This window comes from Poromitra crassiceps (assembly GCF_964638095.1).
Source record: "Poromitra crassiceps genome assembly, chromosome: 1".
NCBI lineage: Eukaryota > Metazoa > Chordata > Actinopteri > Beryciformes > Melamphaidae > Poromitra > Poromitra crassiceps.
The window spans coordinates 61,499,705-61,516,414 of NC_139623.1; the positions used below are offsets into that span (position 1 = coordinate 61,499,705).

Genomic DNA, 16,710 nt, shown 5'->3' on the forward strand with positions numbered 1-16,710 from the left:
AGACAACAAGTCACCTGGCCTCTCTGGTCTGGGACGTTTTCCACAATTTATCGTGGGAATGGTGAAAAAGGTCTGCAGGACACCCCGGCATTTAGGCAGCATATTATGGCAGTTCCTCGTATCTCTCTTTCTGCCTGTTCACTCTCTGCAAAAGTTCCTCTTCTGTATATTACTCTCTCTGGTTCATAATTGTATCCTCTTGTCACCAAGGTGAATGGCATATCATCCTCGCTATCAAAATCACTCATATTTTGGTTTGTGTATTCTATTTGTTGTGTATTCACTAACAAGCCGGGAGAAATAACCCAAAATAACAGCTGATCTGCGGAGTAATCCAGCGCTGCGGCTCTGTGCAGGCGTTTAGCGGAGGAATACGGCAGTTGTACGGTTGGGAGAAAAAGTAGTGCCGAATGAGACGGCTGTTTGGTGGAAAAGTAAAGCACTGAAATTTGTCAAAATAGAGCGTACATGTACACAGATATTGATTTGTTTAGGTGGCCGTTGTTTTAGGTGGCTAAATTACGTTTTAGTTCTTGGCCCCGTGTACTAGAGACAGAGCTGTGGAGGCTGTTGCTTCAGAGTGCTGGGTCTCGATAGACGGTGTGCTCAGCGTCCAGAACACTGTACCTATTTCAGTTAGTGTATGCAACTAGCTGATAGGACGCCACTTCAAACAAACTGAACTATCCCTTTAAAAGAGTCGTTTTATACTGTGAGTGACACCTGGAAAAAATTCCCCTGGGTTTAACAGCTGCCGGGGGCCCCATACAAGTGGATGGGAATTTTCCTTTCTGGGCTGCATGTGGTCACGTGACTTGCAATACAGAGCGTCACCACCATGTTCAAATGGCTTCACAGCCCAGCGCTATTCCTGGGGGCTTGAAACAGACACATACAAGCACAGATACCTTGAAGCCCCACGACACAGTGGTTCTGGCCATTAACTCATTCACCGCCAAAGACGTCTTTGACGTCTTATCAGAAATAGCCATCCACGCCAAAGACGTGTTTGACGTGTTTTTGGTTTTATTAGTGCAGCGCGTGCAGCAAACACTTTCCCAGCCTGTGACACAGACACAGGTCCCTGCCTTCAAAGGGTAGCCGACAGCACGCGATCAAACACATACCGCAGCTGTTTTTTTGAAATGGGGGAGGAGGCAAGAAGACAAAAGCCGTGAGAAACGCTGCCTCTTTGCAGAGTAGGAGAGAGACGCCATTGTGTACGGTTGTGACAGTGTGCTGAGTTGAGTTGAAGTTGAAGTTGAAGAGATTACAGTAGCTAGTAGCCTATAGTCGTCAGTTTAGTTAGCGTTAGTTAGTTGTAGTATAGTCTGTAGTATAGTTTAGTTAGTTAGTTGTAGTAGTCATAGTCTAGTCAGTCATGGTGAAGGCAAAAGGAAAGACCAAACACCGCATCGCCCCTCGGCGCGGCGGTGCCCGAGCTGTTCGCCTTGCTGCTGGCCTTGCTGCTGGGCAGCGGACACTGGATGATATGTTCTTGGTAGTCAAACCCGTGATCACCATCGATCCGGTTCCAGCGCCTGGTCCCAAACCCAAGCCTCCTGTGTCCCAGCCCGAACGAGACGAGACTGAGTCAGAACTTAGTGACGAGGAGGAGATCGGGGGCAACACAACAGACATGATTCCCCAGGAGGAGCCATTTTCCAGGGCGCATTTGCGAGACGAGACGGAGTCAGAACTTAGTGACGAGGAGGAGATCGAGGGCAACACAACAGACATGATTCCCCAGGAGGAGCCATTTTCCAGGGCGCATTTGCGCCGTGCAAAGACGCCCCGGGATTACATGGAAAGTGACTTTGACTCTCAGCCATCAAGCTCCCATTCATCTGAAGAGGAGATGGTCACACCGTTGCCAGTTGTCCATGTCGAGGGGGAGGAAGACTGGAATCCAATGCGACAGGACCCCGATGATCGTGGTAAGGAGTAATTTTGTTGTTGATATATGCATATTGTACAGACAGTACCAGTACCAGCTTCACGCACAAAGTCCCAGTGATGATGTCATCAGTGTGTGTGTGTGTGTGTGTGTGACTACTGACTACACTGTCTCTGCATTCTATGATCGTATAGTTTACTGAGACTAGTACACTACACTGTCTCTGTACTAAATGTGATTATATAGTTTACTGAGACACTACACTGTCTCTCTGTACTAAATGTGATTATATAGTTTACTGAGACACTAGTACACTACACTGTCTCTGTACTAAATGTGATTATATAGTTTACTGAGACACTACACTGTCTCTCTGTACTAAATGTGATTATATAGTTTACTGAGACACTAGTACAATACACTGTCTCTCTGTACTAAATGTGATTATATAGTTTACTGAGGATATATTGCTTTTATTTCAGATGAGGAGCCTGAGGAGCCGATTGTTGCACAACCCAGTGAGCCCACATCAAAGAAAAAACAACCTAGATCAAAAGGTAAGATCTTGTTTCCCTCTTTTGTGTCTTTGTCCAAAATGGCTGATCTACAAGCTCACAATTATACATGTTGTGTGTGTGTTGTAAATTGTATTGTAATGTATGTATTTCTTTATTTACAGGCCGTGGTGCAGATGGAGAGCCAATGGAGGGACAGCAACCCAAGAAGGGGAAAAAGAAAGACACCAAAGGTATGTTCATTTTCCCTCTTTGCCCAATATAGCTGATCTACAAGCTTGTGTGTGTGTGAGTGTGCTATAGTAATGTATTTGTATTTCTATATTTTTATAACACCTATCCTGTATCCAGAGCAGCAATGGTACTGCATGGATGAAGTGCCGTGGGAGCCAGAAGACATCCCGTTCACTGCTGTTCCTGGCCTGCTCAACAGTGCTGCTGCGCTGGAGTCGGACAAGCCGGTCGATTTCCTGGAACTCATCCTGACTGAAGAGCTGCTGCAGTATGTTGTGGACCAGACCAACCTGTATGCACAGCCGACAATTGAGGCTGGCGCAACGAGTGTCAGGCTCGATGCATGAAATCCTGTTGACATTGCTGAACTGAAGGCCTTCCTAGGGCTCCTCTTCCTGACTGGGCTCATTGGAAAGCCTGACCTGGAGAGTTACTGGTCCACGAACGAGGTGCTGGAGACCCCCTATTTTGGAAAGACAATGTCCCGAAACAGGTTCCAGATCATACTGCGTTTCCTGCATTTTACTGACAACACAGCAGTGAGAAACAATGATGACAGGTTGCATAAAGTCCGCCCAGTCTTAGACATGCTAGTGAACAAGTTCCAGGAACTCTACCAGCCAGGCCAGAACATCTCAATAGATGAAGGAACTTTACTGTGGAGAGGCAGATTGAGCTTCAAAGTTTTTAACCCACAGAAACCTGTGCGTTACGGGATCAAAAGTTATGTGTTATGTGAGTCCCAGACAGGATTTTGTTATAATTTGATGCCTTATTGTGGAGACGGTAAATGTCTTGTAGATACAGTGTGTGGTCTCCTGTTGGGGCTGGAACAGCAGGGCTACAAACTGTACATGGATAACTTTTATAATTCTGTAAACATGTGTGATATCCTGCTAGATCTGGGGACACATGTATGTGGCACACTGCGAAAGCATAGAGGAGAACCACCAGCTGTACACCATGCTGAGAAGGCCACCCTGCAACCAGGGGGCAGAATTGCCTTCCACACTGACCGGGTTCTGTGCTTGGCATGGCGGGACACAAATGTTGTGAGAATGGTATCCACATTTCACCAGAACGAGATGAGACAGGTCTTGACGTGGAAGAAAGGTGTGAGGGGGAAGGTGGTGAAGGAGAAGCCTGTCTCTGTGGTAGAGTACAACCAGTCTATGAACGGTGTTGATAGGCTGGATCAAATGATTTCGTACTACCCGTTCATCAGGAAGTCGTATAAATGGACAACTAAATTTGTTCTGTACATGTTCCAAATCTGCCTCCACAACGCTTTCGTCCTATACAGAGCTAAAAACCCACAGGGCACAGTAAAGACCATGTATGCATTCCAGGAGAGTCTGATACAGGCGTGGACCACTGCCACAAAGCTCCATAGAGTTCCCTACGCTGACCGTCCGAGTAGGCTGTCTGCCAACCTGGCAAAGCATTTCCCTGTCAGGAATGACCCCACCCCCAAAAATGACAACCCAGCTAAGAAATGCAAGGTGTGTCTGGGCAACAAAAAGAGAAAGGAGACACGTTTCCAGTGCCACTTCTGCCGCATCCCCTTGTGCAGGGTCCCCTGCTTTGAGGTCTACCATGACACCCTGAACTATAAAGAGTAAATTCCCCTCAGTGGTAGACTGAGGTCAGGACGGCCGAATCCCTGCCCATCTTTTTTTTCAACTTTTTATTAGTTTTCAGTGAGTCCACCTTTTGGAAAAAAAACTCGCCTTTTCAAGCTCCACTTGAGTCCCTCCTGAACTAACCCTTTTGATGTAGCATCTTTCCCCCCCCTCTCCACCCCAAACCCCCTCCCCCCATCTAGCATCTTCCCCCCCTTCTTCACCCCAAACCCCCCCCCCCCCCCCCAAAAAAAACAAACATTGATGTTACTCTACTGCTTGCTGCAAGGGTGTATCTGTGTAGATGATGTTCCACAGTTGATTCCACTAATGTTGACAGAATGTGACATTGTAAGTCGCTTTGGATAAAAGTGTGCTAAATGATGAAATGTAATCTAAAGAGACACACATGGGCCCCGCGCACACACATTCACGCTCACTCACACTGAGTAAACTGCATTGTTGAATGTAAAAAAAGCACTTCATGTGTACCGTATATATATATATATTTTTTTTTTGTCATTTTGATGTAGCATCTTTCCCCCCCCCTCTCCACCCCAAACCCCCTCCCCCCATCTAGCATCTTCCCCCCCTTCTTCACCCCAAACCGCCCCCCCCTCCAAAAAAACAAAAAACAAAAAAACAAAAAAAAAACATTGATGTTACTCTACTGCTTGCTGCAAGGGTGTATCTGTGTAGATGATGTTCCACAGTTGATTCCACTAATGTTGACAGAATGTGACATTGTAAGTCGCTTTGGATAAAAGTGTGCTAAATGACGAAATGTAATCTAAAGAGACACACATGGGCCCCGCGCACACACATTCACGCTCACTCACACTGAGTAAACTGCATTGTTGAATGTAAAAAAAGCACTTCATGTGTATATATATATATATTTTTTTTTTGTCATTTGTATCATAACGAATAGTATTTACATGTCTGATGTCAATACAGTTCAAAATAAAAGAATTGAGAGCGAGATCTGCCTGAGATTGTCTTCTTTACAAAAAGGCGTTTTTCTCCTATTTGCCTTCTCAAAGAGACCTTTTGGGTGAAAACAGGGTGTATATACCGTAAATTCCGGACTATAAGACGCACCGGTGTATAAGCCGCGGGACCAAAATTGACTATTTTTTTCTTCTATAAGCCGCACCGGACTATAAGCCGCGGGTGTTTTGATGTTTAATTACCATATGAAAGGGTTCGTGCACAGAGAGGAATGTCGGGAAAGAGATCGCTGTTTGGGGAAGCTCCCATTTATTAACATTTCAACAAAACAAAACAAAAGTCAGGTCACTAATCCCCAGACAAAATCACACAACAATAGGCTACCGTATATGTGCAGCAAACCTGTAACCAGAGAAGTCAAGTCACTAATCCTCGTCTTCCTCTTCTTCCTGCGTACTGAAACCACCAAAGTCCTCATCTTCAGTGTCGGAAACGAACAGGTTCAGGGTGGCTTCGTCAACCACTCTCCTCTCTCCTTCAGGTGCCATGGCACGAGTCCGATACCTCACGAGTCCGACACCTCACGAGTCCGAAAAAAGAGGCTAACTTCCCCCAGACCCTAACCCAAAACCTAACCTCTCCCACCCCCACGCCTAAACCTAACATCCCCCAGACCCTAACCCAAAACCTAACCTCTCCCACCCCCACGCCTAAACCTAACCTCCCCCAGACCCTAACCCAAAACCATGAGGTGTCGGACTCGTGAGGTATCGGACTCGTGAGGTATCGGACTAGGGGGCAGTCCCCGTGGCGTCATCCTCTTCATCCCGCAGCAGTCCAGCGTTTTGGAACCCGTTGGTAATTGTGGATGTTTTCACACTCCTATAATATTCCGTGATCTTCCTTTGTGTGAATTCGCCGAAGTTTGTGATTTTCTCCTGATAGTCGGGAGGGAGTTGTTCAGTAGTTCTCCCCCGGACGGACAGTCCCTTTTGCCCAGGTTACGCGCGGCTGCTCTGTTTGATCGGCGGCTGCTCTCTTTTAATGCGAGATTGACTGCTTTCAACTTGAAAGCTGCCTCGTGTGAATTTCTGCGTACCTTCCCCATGGTAAGTGAGAGTGTTGCTTCTACTGCTCGTCTTGTTGTGAATATTCCTTGATCTTCCTTTGTGTGAATTCGCCGAAGTTTGTGATTTTCTCCTGGTAGTCGGGGGAGGGAGTTGTTGCCCGAGTGGCCGTTTGCTTACCGTAATTACCATATGTAAGTGGTCACGCACAGAGGGGATTGTCGGGAAGAGATGGCTGTTTGAGGAAGCTCCCATTTACCGTATTACAACATTTCAACAAAACAACATAACACAACACCACCGTTGTTTATTTTTACAGTGCACACAGTGTCCGCGGTGTGGTGAAAAGAGGGCAAGAGAGGAAATTAAAACAGAAGTGGATTTATAGTTAGAAAGAGTGCTAAAAAAGAGAGTTTTTTTTTTTTTTTTTTTTTTTTTCTGAAAAAATCCATAGATAAGACGCACCGTTATATAAGCCGCAGGGGCCAAAAAACGGGAAAAAAGCCGCGGCTTATAGTCCGGAATTTACGGTAAATGGATATAAGTAGAGTACAGAACATGCTAAAAGCTCACTTTTTTTTCCCTGGTGAACCCAGAGACGTACATCTTCATTTTGAGGTATTGCAAATCACTCTGGTGCTAATAGATAATTTACTGTGGGTCTTGAAAGATGACCAACAATTATGAAAATCTTTGACCTGTGCTAAATATTGGCAGTCCTAAACTGGCCATGAATGAGTTAAGCCTTAGGCAATGTTTGGGGGTACCTCAACAACACGGCTAACCTGTCATTTTCCAACCAAGCTGGCCATGTGGTGATTAGAGATGCAGCGGTATGAGTTTTTGACGGTATGGACAAAAATACCACGGTTTCACGGTATCACGGTATCGCGGACCTTTATGTGTTATTGTGAAATCTGGCAACAAAAAAATTGCCTACTTTTTTTTTTGTTATTGAACTATTTATTTCATCTAATTAACGTATGTAAAACTAAAACACACATGCTTATCTTTTGTCAAATCGGATTGGACACTGGACATAAATGTTTCAATGTTAATGTGCACACACACACACACACACACACACACACACACACACACACACACACACACACACACACACACACACACACACTTTTATTTGTATCCAAAAGTACTGTAGGGCAAATATTAGAGATCCAGATATTTTGGAAGAAAGTAGCACTGCAGACACTGGATGCATGTGCTGTAAACACAGGATAAATAGTGTAGCGCATTGCTAGCTTATAATGGATCCAAGCAGACATAATGTAAACACACACACACTTCTGCCTCTCTGTGCGTCACACACACACACACACACACCTCTGCCTCTTATTTAATGACTGTTGTTACTTCTCTTCAGTGCAATATGCCGGCATAAGACGTTCGCTCAGTCAAGTAACGTTATCGTTAGACCAGACAGTTGAGTGCTAATTAGCCATGTTATGTTATCGATAACGTTAGCCTATGACAGTGTTTATTTTACGTTCATCCTCCTGCCGGTGGAAATGGTTTATGTCCGACACGATGTATGATGACGCAAGACGTTTAACGTACCTTGAATTTGGCAAATAAGGAAGGACGAGTGTTGTTCCTGCAGATGTGCTGATTCATGTTTGAGGTATTTCCCCCTCTCTATCACTGGCCATCCCTGCTTTTACCAAAGCCCAGGCCCACCGCCTGGGGGAACGTTCTGGGGATTCTCCTTCAGCAGCCATTATCACGTTGAATTACAATAGGCTACGCACGGGAGTAAACGATTGACTTGATGACTTCTTGACGATCACAGCTACACTGATTGCTGAGACTGGGCAGCCGGGGGGAGGGGCCGCGTTACTGCACTCTGTCTGGGCACTTTCTCTCTCAGGGGGAAACAGGTGATACCGTGGGGAAGGTATGACGGCAAAACTTAGTGGTTTTGATACCGTGACTTTTTGAAACCGAGGTATACCTTCAAACCGGAAACCGCTGCATCCCTAGTGGTGATGTAACTAAATACTGTGAACACTTTAAATGCTGGGCTGCCTTTCAATCAATATCAATGGAATGTGTGAGAGAGGATTAGATAGAAAATCTTGGGAGGGAGGGAGAGGAAAAAGAGAAAGGTAGAAGTGGATGAGAGGAAGAACAATGGAAGGAGATAGATCAAGGAGAAAAGGAGTGTACCATCTGCTGAGAACTTGTCAATGGCTTGGCTGAGAGTGAGGAAGTTTCCAGTTGATTTGGACATCTGGTGAATAGAAAAACAGATGTTAGCGGGATCTCTCTCACTCTCACTCACACACAAGTGTATTATTAGTCAGGGCATTTGATCAGATATTTGGCCAATCTGTGAATACATTCCTTAGCAAACATTTTCTTGACCAATGTGTTTGTAAAGGTGTCTCTTAAAGGGATACGCCATTTGTCATATTGGATAGTGGGAGGTGGACGCCAAATTTGTATCCAATCAGAGAAATGTTGACATTTTCTGGGAAACGGAAGGTCAGATTGCGATGCCTCTAAAGGACTAACGTAAATTCCGGACTATAAGGCGCACCGGTGTATAAGCCGCACCTTCAAAGTTGACTATTTTTTTCTTATATAAGCCGCACCGGTCTATAAGCCGCGGGTGTTTTAATGGTATTTTTTTTTATTGTGTTTTAATGTTTAATTACCATATGTAATGCTCCCATTTATTAACATTTCAACAAAACAACATAACACAACACCACCTGTGTTGTTATTTACAGTGCACACAGTGTCATACAGTGTCATACAGTGTCATACAGTGTGGTGAAAAGAGGGCAAGAGAGGAAATTAAAACAGAAGTGGCTTTATAGTTAGAAAGAGTGCTAAAAAAGAGAGATTTTTTTTTTTTTTTTTTTTTTGAAAAAATCCATAGATAAGCCGCACCGTTATATAAGCCGCAGGGGCCAAAAAAGCCCAAAAAACGGGAAAAAAGGTGCGGCTTATAGTCCGGAATTTACGGTATATCAGGCATGTCCAAAGTCCGGCCCTGGGGCCAATTGCAGCCGGCGGGCAGATTTTAAGTGGCCCTCGGCTTGTCTTTCAAAACATACTATATGTGGCCCTCCACACAGTATTGGTTAATCAAGTAAGTTAAATTTGCATTTTTTCCCTTCACCTAACGAGGACAGCACTATCATACAGTTTGTACAGGAACCAAGTAGGAACAACACATGCAGAACTAATGTTTTCAGATGGTAAACAAAGTACAATTGTATGTGATTTTTTATTTTATTTTTCTATAACCCATATGATGCGAGAAGCACCTGGCCCCCCAGCATTTTCACATTATCTAATCTGGCCCCCATTCAAAAAAAAAGTTTGGACTACTTGAACTATACAGTATGTATTTTTTCACCCCGAATCCAACGCCTCTACGAGTCTCTACGAGTCACAGTTGCGGAGATACAGTTAGGTCCATATGTATTTGGACATTGGACACAATCTTCATCATTTTGGCTCTGTACAGTATACCACCACAATGGACTTGAAATGAAACAATATGTGCTTCAACTGCAGACTTCCAGCTTTAATTCAGGGGTATTTATCCAAATCAGGTGAACGGTGTAGGAAATACAATACATTTTAAGGGACCAAAATAGTTGGACATACTAACATAGTCATGCAATCATCCAAATGGGTTTTGGATGATTAGTGTGATTAGTGAGAAAGTTGGTAAAAGGAGAGAGCTGTGAGTGCTTATGCAGAAGTAGTGCACGTTTAAGTGTATACTACAGCGAGTAATGAGCCTTTGTGATGACGAATAGCGAGAATAACCGGGTTGAGAGCAGAGAAAACGGCCATATGCTCCAGGCATGCTCCTAGCCAGCCAGCCTGCACATGACACCTTCAGGGTGCCTCGATAAATTCTGCACGTAATCTTGCATCACCAGGCTCTCTCTCAGAACAGATGACGGATGATGACGATATTCACAGACAGTGTCGCAGGATGTATGCACAAGCAAACATCCTCGCACGTAAGTTCAGCATGTGCTCAGAAGCAGTTAAGATCACTCTATTTAGAGCTTAGTGTACACCACTCTACACTGCCCACTTGTGGTCAAGCTACAAAAAAGCAAGTTTTCAGAAACTGCAAGTAGCCTATAATGATGCCATGAGAATTTTACTCAAAAGGCCTAGATGGTGCAGTGCGAGTGAAATGTTTGTGGCTGTAAGAGTCAATACTCTTCGGGCCATCCTTCGGAACTTAATGCATAGATTCATGTGTCGCTTAGATGAGTCTGTGAATAGCATCATTGTCAGTATAAGTAACCCTGTGAAGAGCTGCACTAGATACTCCTCTAGCCTTAGGATACATTGGCTTAAAAGCCTGTATTTATAAATGTCACAAATGCCCTGTCTAACATGTTCATTTGGACTGTTTTTTATTTATGTTTATTGTTGTATGTTTGTTTTTCTATGGACCACGAGTCTGCAATAAAGGCATCATTCATTCATTCATTCATTCATTCTCAAAAAAAGAAGCGTTACGTGAGTGTGGCGTTTAAGGCCATCTATAATATGTTGCTACAAAAGAGATAACTGGGTGTGTATTACTCATTGTATTACTGGACAGACATGTAACTAACTTTGCAGTCTGAGCCATCTTACACAGCCCATATGCTGTAACACAGTGCTGCAGTTTCTATTTTTCTGTTGTGTTTCTTTTTTCTATGTTTGAGACAGACAAATGTCTCAAACATGATATCACAGGATTTTTATTTATTTAAAAAGGCTCCCCATTAACTGATGCTTGTGGCACCAGCTAATCTTCCTGGGGTCCAACAGGATGTTGTGGAGAGTAAGTACACATGGTTATATCATTTGTAAAGATTTTATTATAAAAACTAGAAGGAGCACACCGCGGATATATGCCTCCACCAACAAGTGAGCAGTGGACATGCATGTGACGTTTCAGCCAAGTTTGGACACAGGCCCCTAGTCTGCGATACTGTGAAACCATGGTATTTTTGTCCAAGTTTATCATACGGTCAAAAACTCATACCGGCACATCCACAGATACCATTTGGTTACTATATTGCAAATCGCAATATTGACCCCAATAATCACACCTTCTCCCCAAATCATGCAACACGACATCAATAACAAATTAAGAGCTGTTTCAGGAGAAATACTAAATGGGGCACCTTTTCAGAGTTGAGCAGCAGATGTCCATTGGCTCGCACTGCCTGTGGCCATTTCCCACTGCGGAGAAAAAGACAGTTCTCAGCAATATCATCTTCACCATCATTATAATACTTTAATCATAATAATCACCACTTCTTGAATCAATAAACCCATGAGGCTGTAGTGATCCTGGACCAAGAACCCCCCCCCCCGCCTTTTCTTTCCCTCTTCACCTCAAGGGAGATATATGACCAACTGGCTACATTTCGGTTGGTCTCAATGCCCTGGGGAACAGGAAACGACTGTTTGTCTTTCATTCCTAGGAGTGTCTGAACTATATCAAGGGTGTCACACATCCGACATTAGCGAACACCCTTATCTTACCCAAAGGGAGTTAAGTGGCTTGGATGTAAGGATGAGACCCGGGGTACATGATTTACATTCACGCCTGGCTGACTACAAAGACATTTGCTCTCTATCGTAAGCCGGGACAGATGCCAGGACTCCAATACACGTCTGGCATTTTAAGAGACCCCTCTCTGGCACGCCAGCAGAACACTGCAAGTCGGACAATTTCTTTAAATCACAGAGAGAATGAAACAATGGTTTTCCAATGGTATAATCTATGTGACTGACAGTTTATCTCCTGAATCACAAGCTAATGAATGGCCTCTGCTTTGTCCCGAGTGAATCACACCAACAGGTCGAGAATGAAGGACAGTGGAGAAACCCGTCAGGAGCCTATTGGAGAGCTGACTCTTCTGACGTGGAGTCACAGTGCCACCTACCGGTGGTACTCGATTTGAGTAAGCATCCGGCAGCTTGAATGTCTCTAACTAGGTATACATATATGTTTGACCATGAAATAAGGTTTCTTTTATCAAGCAAAACAAAGTGTATCAAAGGAAGTCATGAATGTGAAAATGTCTCTGTGAGTGATGACAATTGAGTGCCAAAGAAAAATGTCTTTTTCTGTTTTCACCTATAGACATACCAATATATATATATATGTGTCCTATAGTATGCTACGAATATAACGTGGACCGTCTGTTCAGGAAGAGGAACAGGCCGAAGAATCATTGTTTAGAAAAGTGATGATCATTTTTGACAAACTGAATGTACACATTTTTGTCTGACTTCTCAGGAATATTGTGAGAAGCAGGGGGGACCACATTAGGATTGGGTTAGTAAGAAACTGACCCCTCGAGAGGAAACGCCCCTCATTTACATAGGACTGATATACAAAAGCAGTAAGCAGTGAGGTGATCTCCCTCTTTGAACCCAAAACAACTTGAGGTCACATCATCCCATGGGACTTACGCTCAAACCAAGGAGCGTCCACGGTACGGCCCTAAATTGAGCTCGGGCCTCTGCTTTGCCGGTGTGAAGCCTGCTGGCTTCCCCGCGCCGTCCTATCGATTTATTCTTTTATTTCACCGTATAATAAGTATTAGTAACCCGTGTGAAGCGTCACGAGACGATAGATAATTACTCTTATTTACCCTTTCTCGTTTTGTTTAATAGTTTAGACCAAAAGAATACCTTCCCCACTTCTCACGCTGTAGAGAAGTAGGAAGAGATAGTAGGTAGGCGCTGACTAGCGACGGAAAGAACGAGCCGCCGGTCTCCCTCCAGAGACCCCGGGCCAGCACCCACTCAAGAACGAGCCGCTGCCCCGTCGCAGGAGAACGAGGAGACTTCCAGTGTCGAGCTGACGGTGCGACATTGAACCGGAGAGGTCTGGTTTGTGTGCCGACCAGGAGAAGCAACGACCAAGTAAGCTCCAGATTCCTTGTTTACACGCTGGGTGAAAAGTGGTTATTGGTGCGGTCCATCTTAACTCATTCACCGCCAATGACGTCTTTGACGTGTTATCAGCAATGGCCTTCCCCGCCAAGGACGTGTTTGACGTGTTTTTGTTTTTATTGGTGCAGCGCCTGCAGCAAACACTTGCCCAGCCTGTCACACAGACACAGGTCCCTGCCTTCAAAGGGTAGCCGACAGCACGCGATCAAACACATACCGCAGCTGTTGTTTTGAAATTGAGCAAGAGGGAAAGCAGAGAACGGGTAACGCTTCCTTGTGCAGACAGGAGAAACGCCATTGAAACGCCGAGCTGGAGTCGCCTTCCTCTGTGCCAGCCAGGAGAAAACGGGAGAAAGTAATCAAGAGATGTGTTTGATCATCGGAGGAATGAGGAAATGATCGATCAGTTTGCGAGGGCGGTGAGGACGTGTTGAATAGCCGAGGGGAAAACGGGAACGATCATAGATATGACAGGGAGACATGGACGAGGACGGTGTACCAGAACAAATCAAAATAAACACAGGAACAGCTAGGCAGCAGCGGGCAGAAGGCACTCACAGCAGCCCGCTGTCCTTCTCAAGAGCTCTTCAGTTGATTCATGAAATCGCTGGGCTGCTCGCCCTCCAGTGTTGCTCCTGGCCAATCCCAGCGCCACAGGGCGTGGTTATTGCTTATCCTATGTTGGGTTAGAAATCTAAAAGGGGGATCGTGTGTGTGTGTGTGTGTGTGTGTGTCTGTCTGTCTGTCTGTCTGTCTGTCTGTCTGTCTGTCTGTCTGTCGGTGTGTCTGTCTGTCTGTCTGTCTGTCTGTCTGTCTGTCTGCACACTCACACCGAGTAAACTGTTTTGTTGAATGTAAAAAAAAAGCACTTCATGTGTGTATATATATATATATATATATATATTTTTTTTTTTTTGTCATTTGTGTCCTAACGAATAATATTTACATGTCTGATGTCAATACAGTTCAAAATAAAAGAATTGAGAGTGAGTTATGCCTGAGATTGTGCCCTTTTACAAAAATGCTTTTTTCTCCCTTTTCTCTTCCCAGACAGGCTTTTTTGGTGAACATGGGGTGTATAAAAAGGGTTATAAGTAGAGTACAGAACATGCTAAAAGCTAACTTTCTTTTTGGGGGTGAAAGTAGAGACTTAGATCTTCATTTCGAGGTATTGGACATCACTGTAGTCCTAGTACAGAATTTACTGTGGGTCTTGAAAGATGACCAAACATTATGGAAATACTTGGCCTGTGCCAAAAATGCCAGTCAGATATTGGCAGTGAATGAGTTAAGAATGAGCAGATCTATAGCTTTAGGCCAAAATAACGATAGGCTATAACCTCTGGTTTTCCCCTCTCTTCTCCGTTCTCTGAGTTAAGCCCTGTCATGCCTGTCAATAATTAATGCAAGCTTTATGGTGTTGACTGATTGGGTACTTCACTACGTGTGTGTTTTGTGGTATATAACTAATCTGTGTTTATATTGGGTAATGCAATCTTCCATTCATTAGGCATTTGATTACAAATGATATCGAGCCTAGAGGGCGCGATGCTTGTATGGTGTGGAATATTTGTACAATAAACACCTCATGTTTTGAAGGTAAAACCAGTGCTCGGTGTTTGTTATAATGATATCAGTCAATTAAAGACCTCTTCCTTTAGAACTGACTCTGATTTCCCTGTGACCAACGGCAGGAGTAATATAGATTACTTAAATAAGTAATTTAAATTGCTTATTGAAGTAATATAGATTGCTAAGCGTGGTGGTGCCCTGGGGTTTTGATATTAACTTGTTGAATCAATAGTGATGTCAAAATCATACTTCTCTAAATTCTCTACAAGGCATATCAAGTGATGTATTTTCAATAAAAAGGCGGATAACTATGGCCTGCAGTTGGTGATCCCCGTGAGGCAAACAATCAGTGAGCTTTGTTCAGCTTTGTTAGCATAAAAAGGTGTGTAAACTCTCTTATTCTGCAAAAAAAAGAGAAAAACTGACTCTAGGCAAATTTACCCTCAACTACTTCCACAAGTTCTAACCCTAAAAATATCCATTGAATAGAGAGTACAAAGACACAGACACCCTGCACCCCTTCATTTGTTCACTCTTACTGTCACTATCAGTCAGTCAAGTCAGCAGACTCACTTGTCTTTTAGGCCACATGGCCACATGGTTGTACAGGTAGTAAGACAGGTGGTTTGGCACCAGGTCTTTGCCAGAGACGCGGACATCCACCGGGTACCAATACTGAAACTCCCTCCTCAGCTTCTGCAGATGCTCCTTAGGGATGCTCGTCTTCGGGAAAGGAGACGTCTTGAAGAAGATGAGTCCCACACTTCCCTGCTCATCTGCTCTGGCCTGTGGGAGAGAGAGAAAGAAAAATAATCGTCACGGGTTAGAGGGAAAGAGAGTAGTTGGGTTTCCATCCAAATCACAATTTTTTGCCGAATTTGAGAAAATCTACAAAAGAAAATGCTAGATTTTTGCACATTTCCATCCACTACTGTTATGTGAATATTGGAGTTGATACGTGGGGTGCAGGCAGACGTGCGACAGATAGTTTGCAGTTGTCTTGTCGAGCTATATGAAAAACATCTATTAATTTACAGTTTCTTGATATCCAAGCTACACCATACAATTGATTGGTCCAAGATGGATTTAGCTAGGACAGAACAAGGCGCTCAAAAGACTTCATGACCAGAAGGGTCACTAGGCGACGGGTCTGTAGTCTTTTAGTGCTATGGCTTTGTCTTTGGGGACGGGGATAATAGTTGAGGACTTGAAGCAGGCTGGGACGTGGGCGTGGCTTGTCTCCAATGAGGTGTTGAAGATGTGGGTAACACTGGGGCCAGCTGATCAGCACAGAGGGTGAGACAGAGTCAGTCCGGCTGGCTTTCGTGACTTCTGTCCTTTGAATAGCCTGTTGACAGCTCTCTCCTGAATGCAGAGTGGTGTTGTGGGGGAGGGGAAGGGCAAGGAGGTGGGCTGAGTTGTCCGGGGGGGGGGGGAGGATTTGAGAGTTTGGTGTCTGGTTGAGCATATGGGAGATATTGCAGGAGATGAGCTCAGGGCTGCGTTGTCTGTCGAAGCGGCAGTAGAACTCGTTCAAGCAGCTGGCTAGATGAGGGTCATCGATGGAGTGTTTGGCAAACGGTTTGTAGCCTGTGATCTCTCTCAAGCCTTTCCAAACAGAGGCTGAGTCATGTGATCTCTCTCCAGCCTTTCCAAACAGAGGCTGAGTCATGTGATCTCTCTCCAGCCTTTCCAAACAGAGCTGAGTCATGTGATCTCTCTCCAGCCTTTCCAAACAGAGGCTGAGTCATGTGATCTCTCTCCAGCCTTTCCAAACAGAGGCTGAGTCATGTGATCTCTCTCCAGCCTTTCCAAACAGAGGCTGAGTCATGTGATCTCTCTCCAGCCTTACCAACAGAAGCTGAGTCATGTGATCTCTCTCCAGCCTT

General features: G+C 44.5%; 1 protein-coding gene across 1 annotated transcript in view; it reads right to left on the reverse strand.

Annotated features, from left to right (window-relative positions):
- Window positions 1–16,710, reverse strand: part of lars1b (leucyl-tRNA synthetase 1b) — a 168,785-nt gene that overhangs the window by 95,167 nt on the left and 56,908 nt on the right. Inside the window, 5 exon segments of the mRNA XM_083640958.1 lie at window positions 8,474–8,537; window positions 11,464–11,521; window positions 15,395–15,402; window positions 15,404–15,576; window positions 15,579–15,607. Coding sequence (XP_083497084.1) covers window positions 8,474–8,537; window positions 11,464–11,521; window positions 15,395–15,402; window positions 15,404–15,576; window positions 15,579–15,607 — 332 coding nt within the window.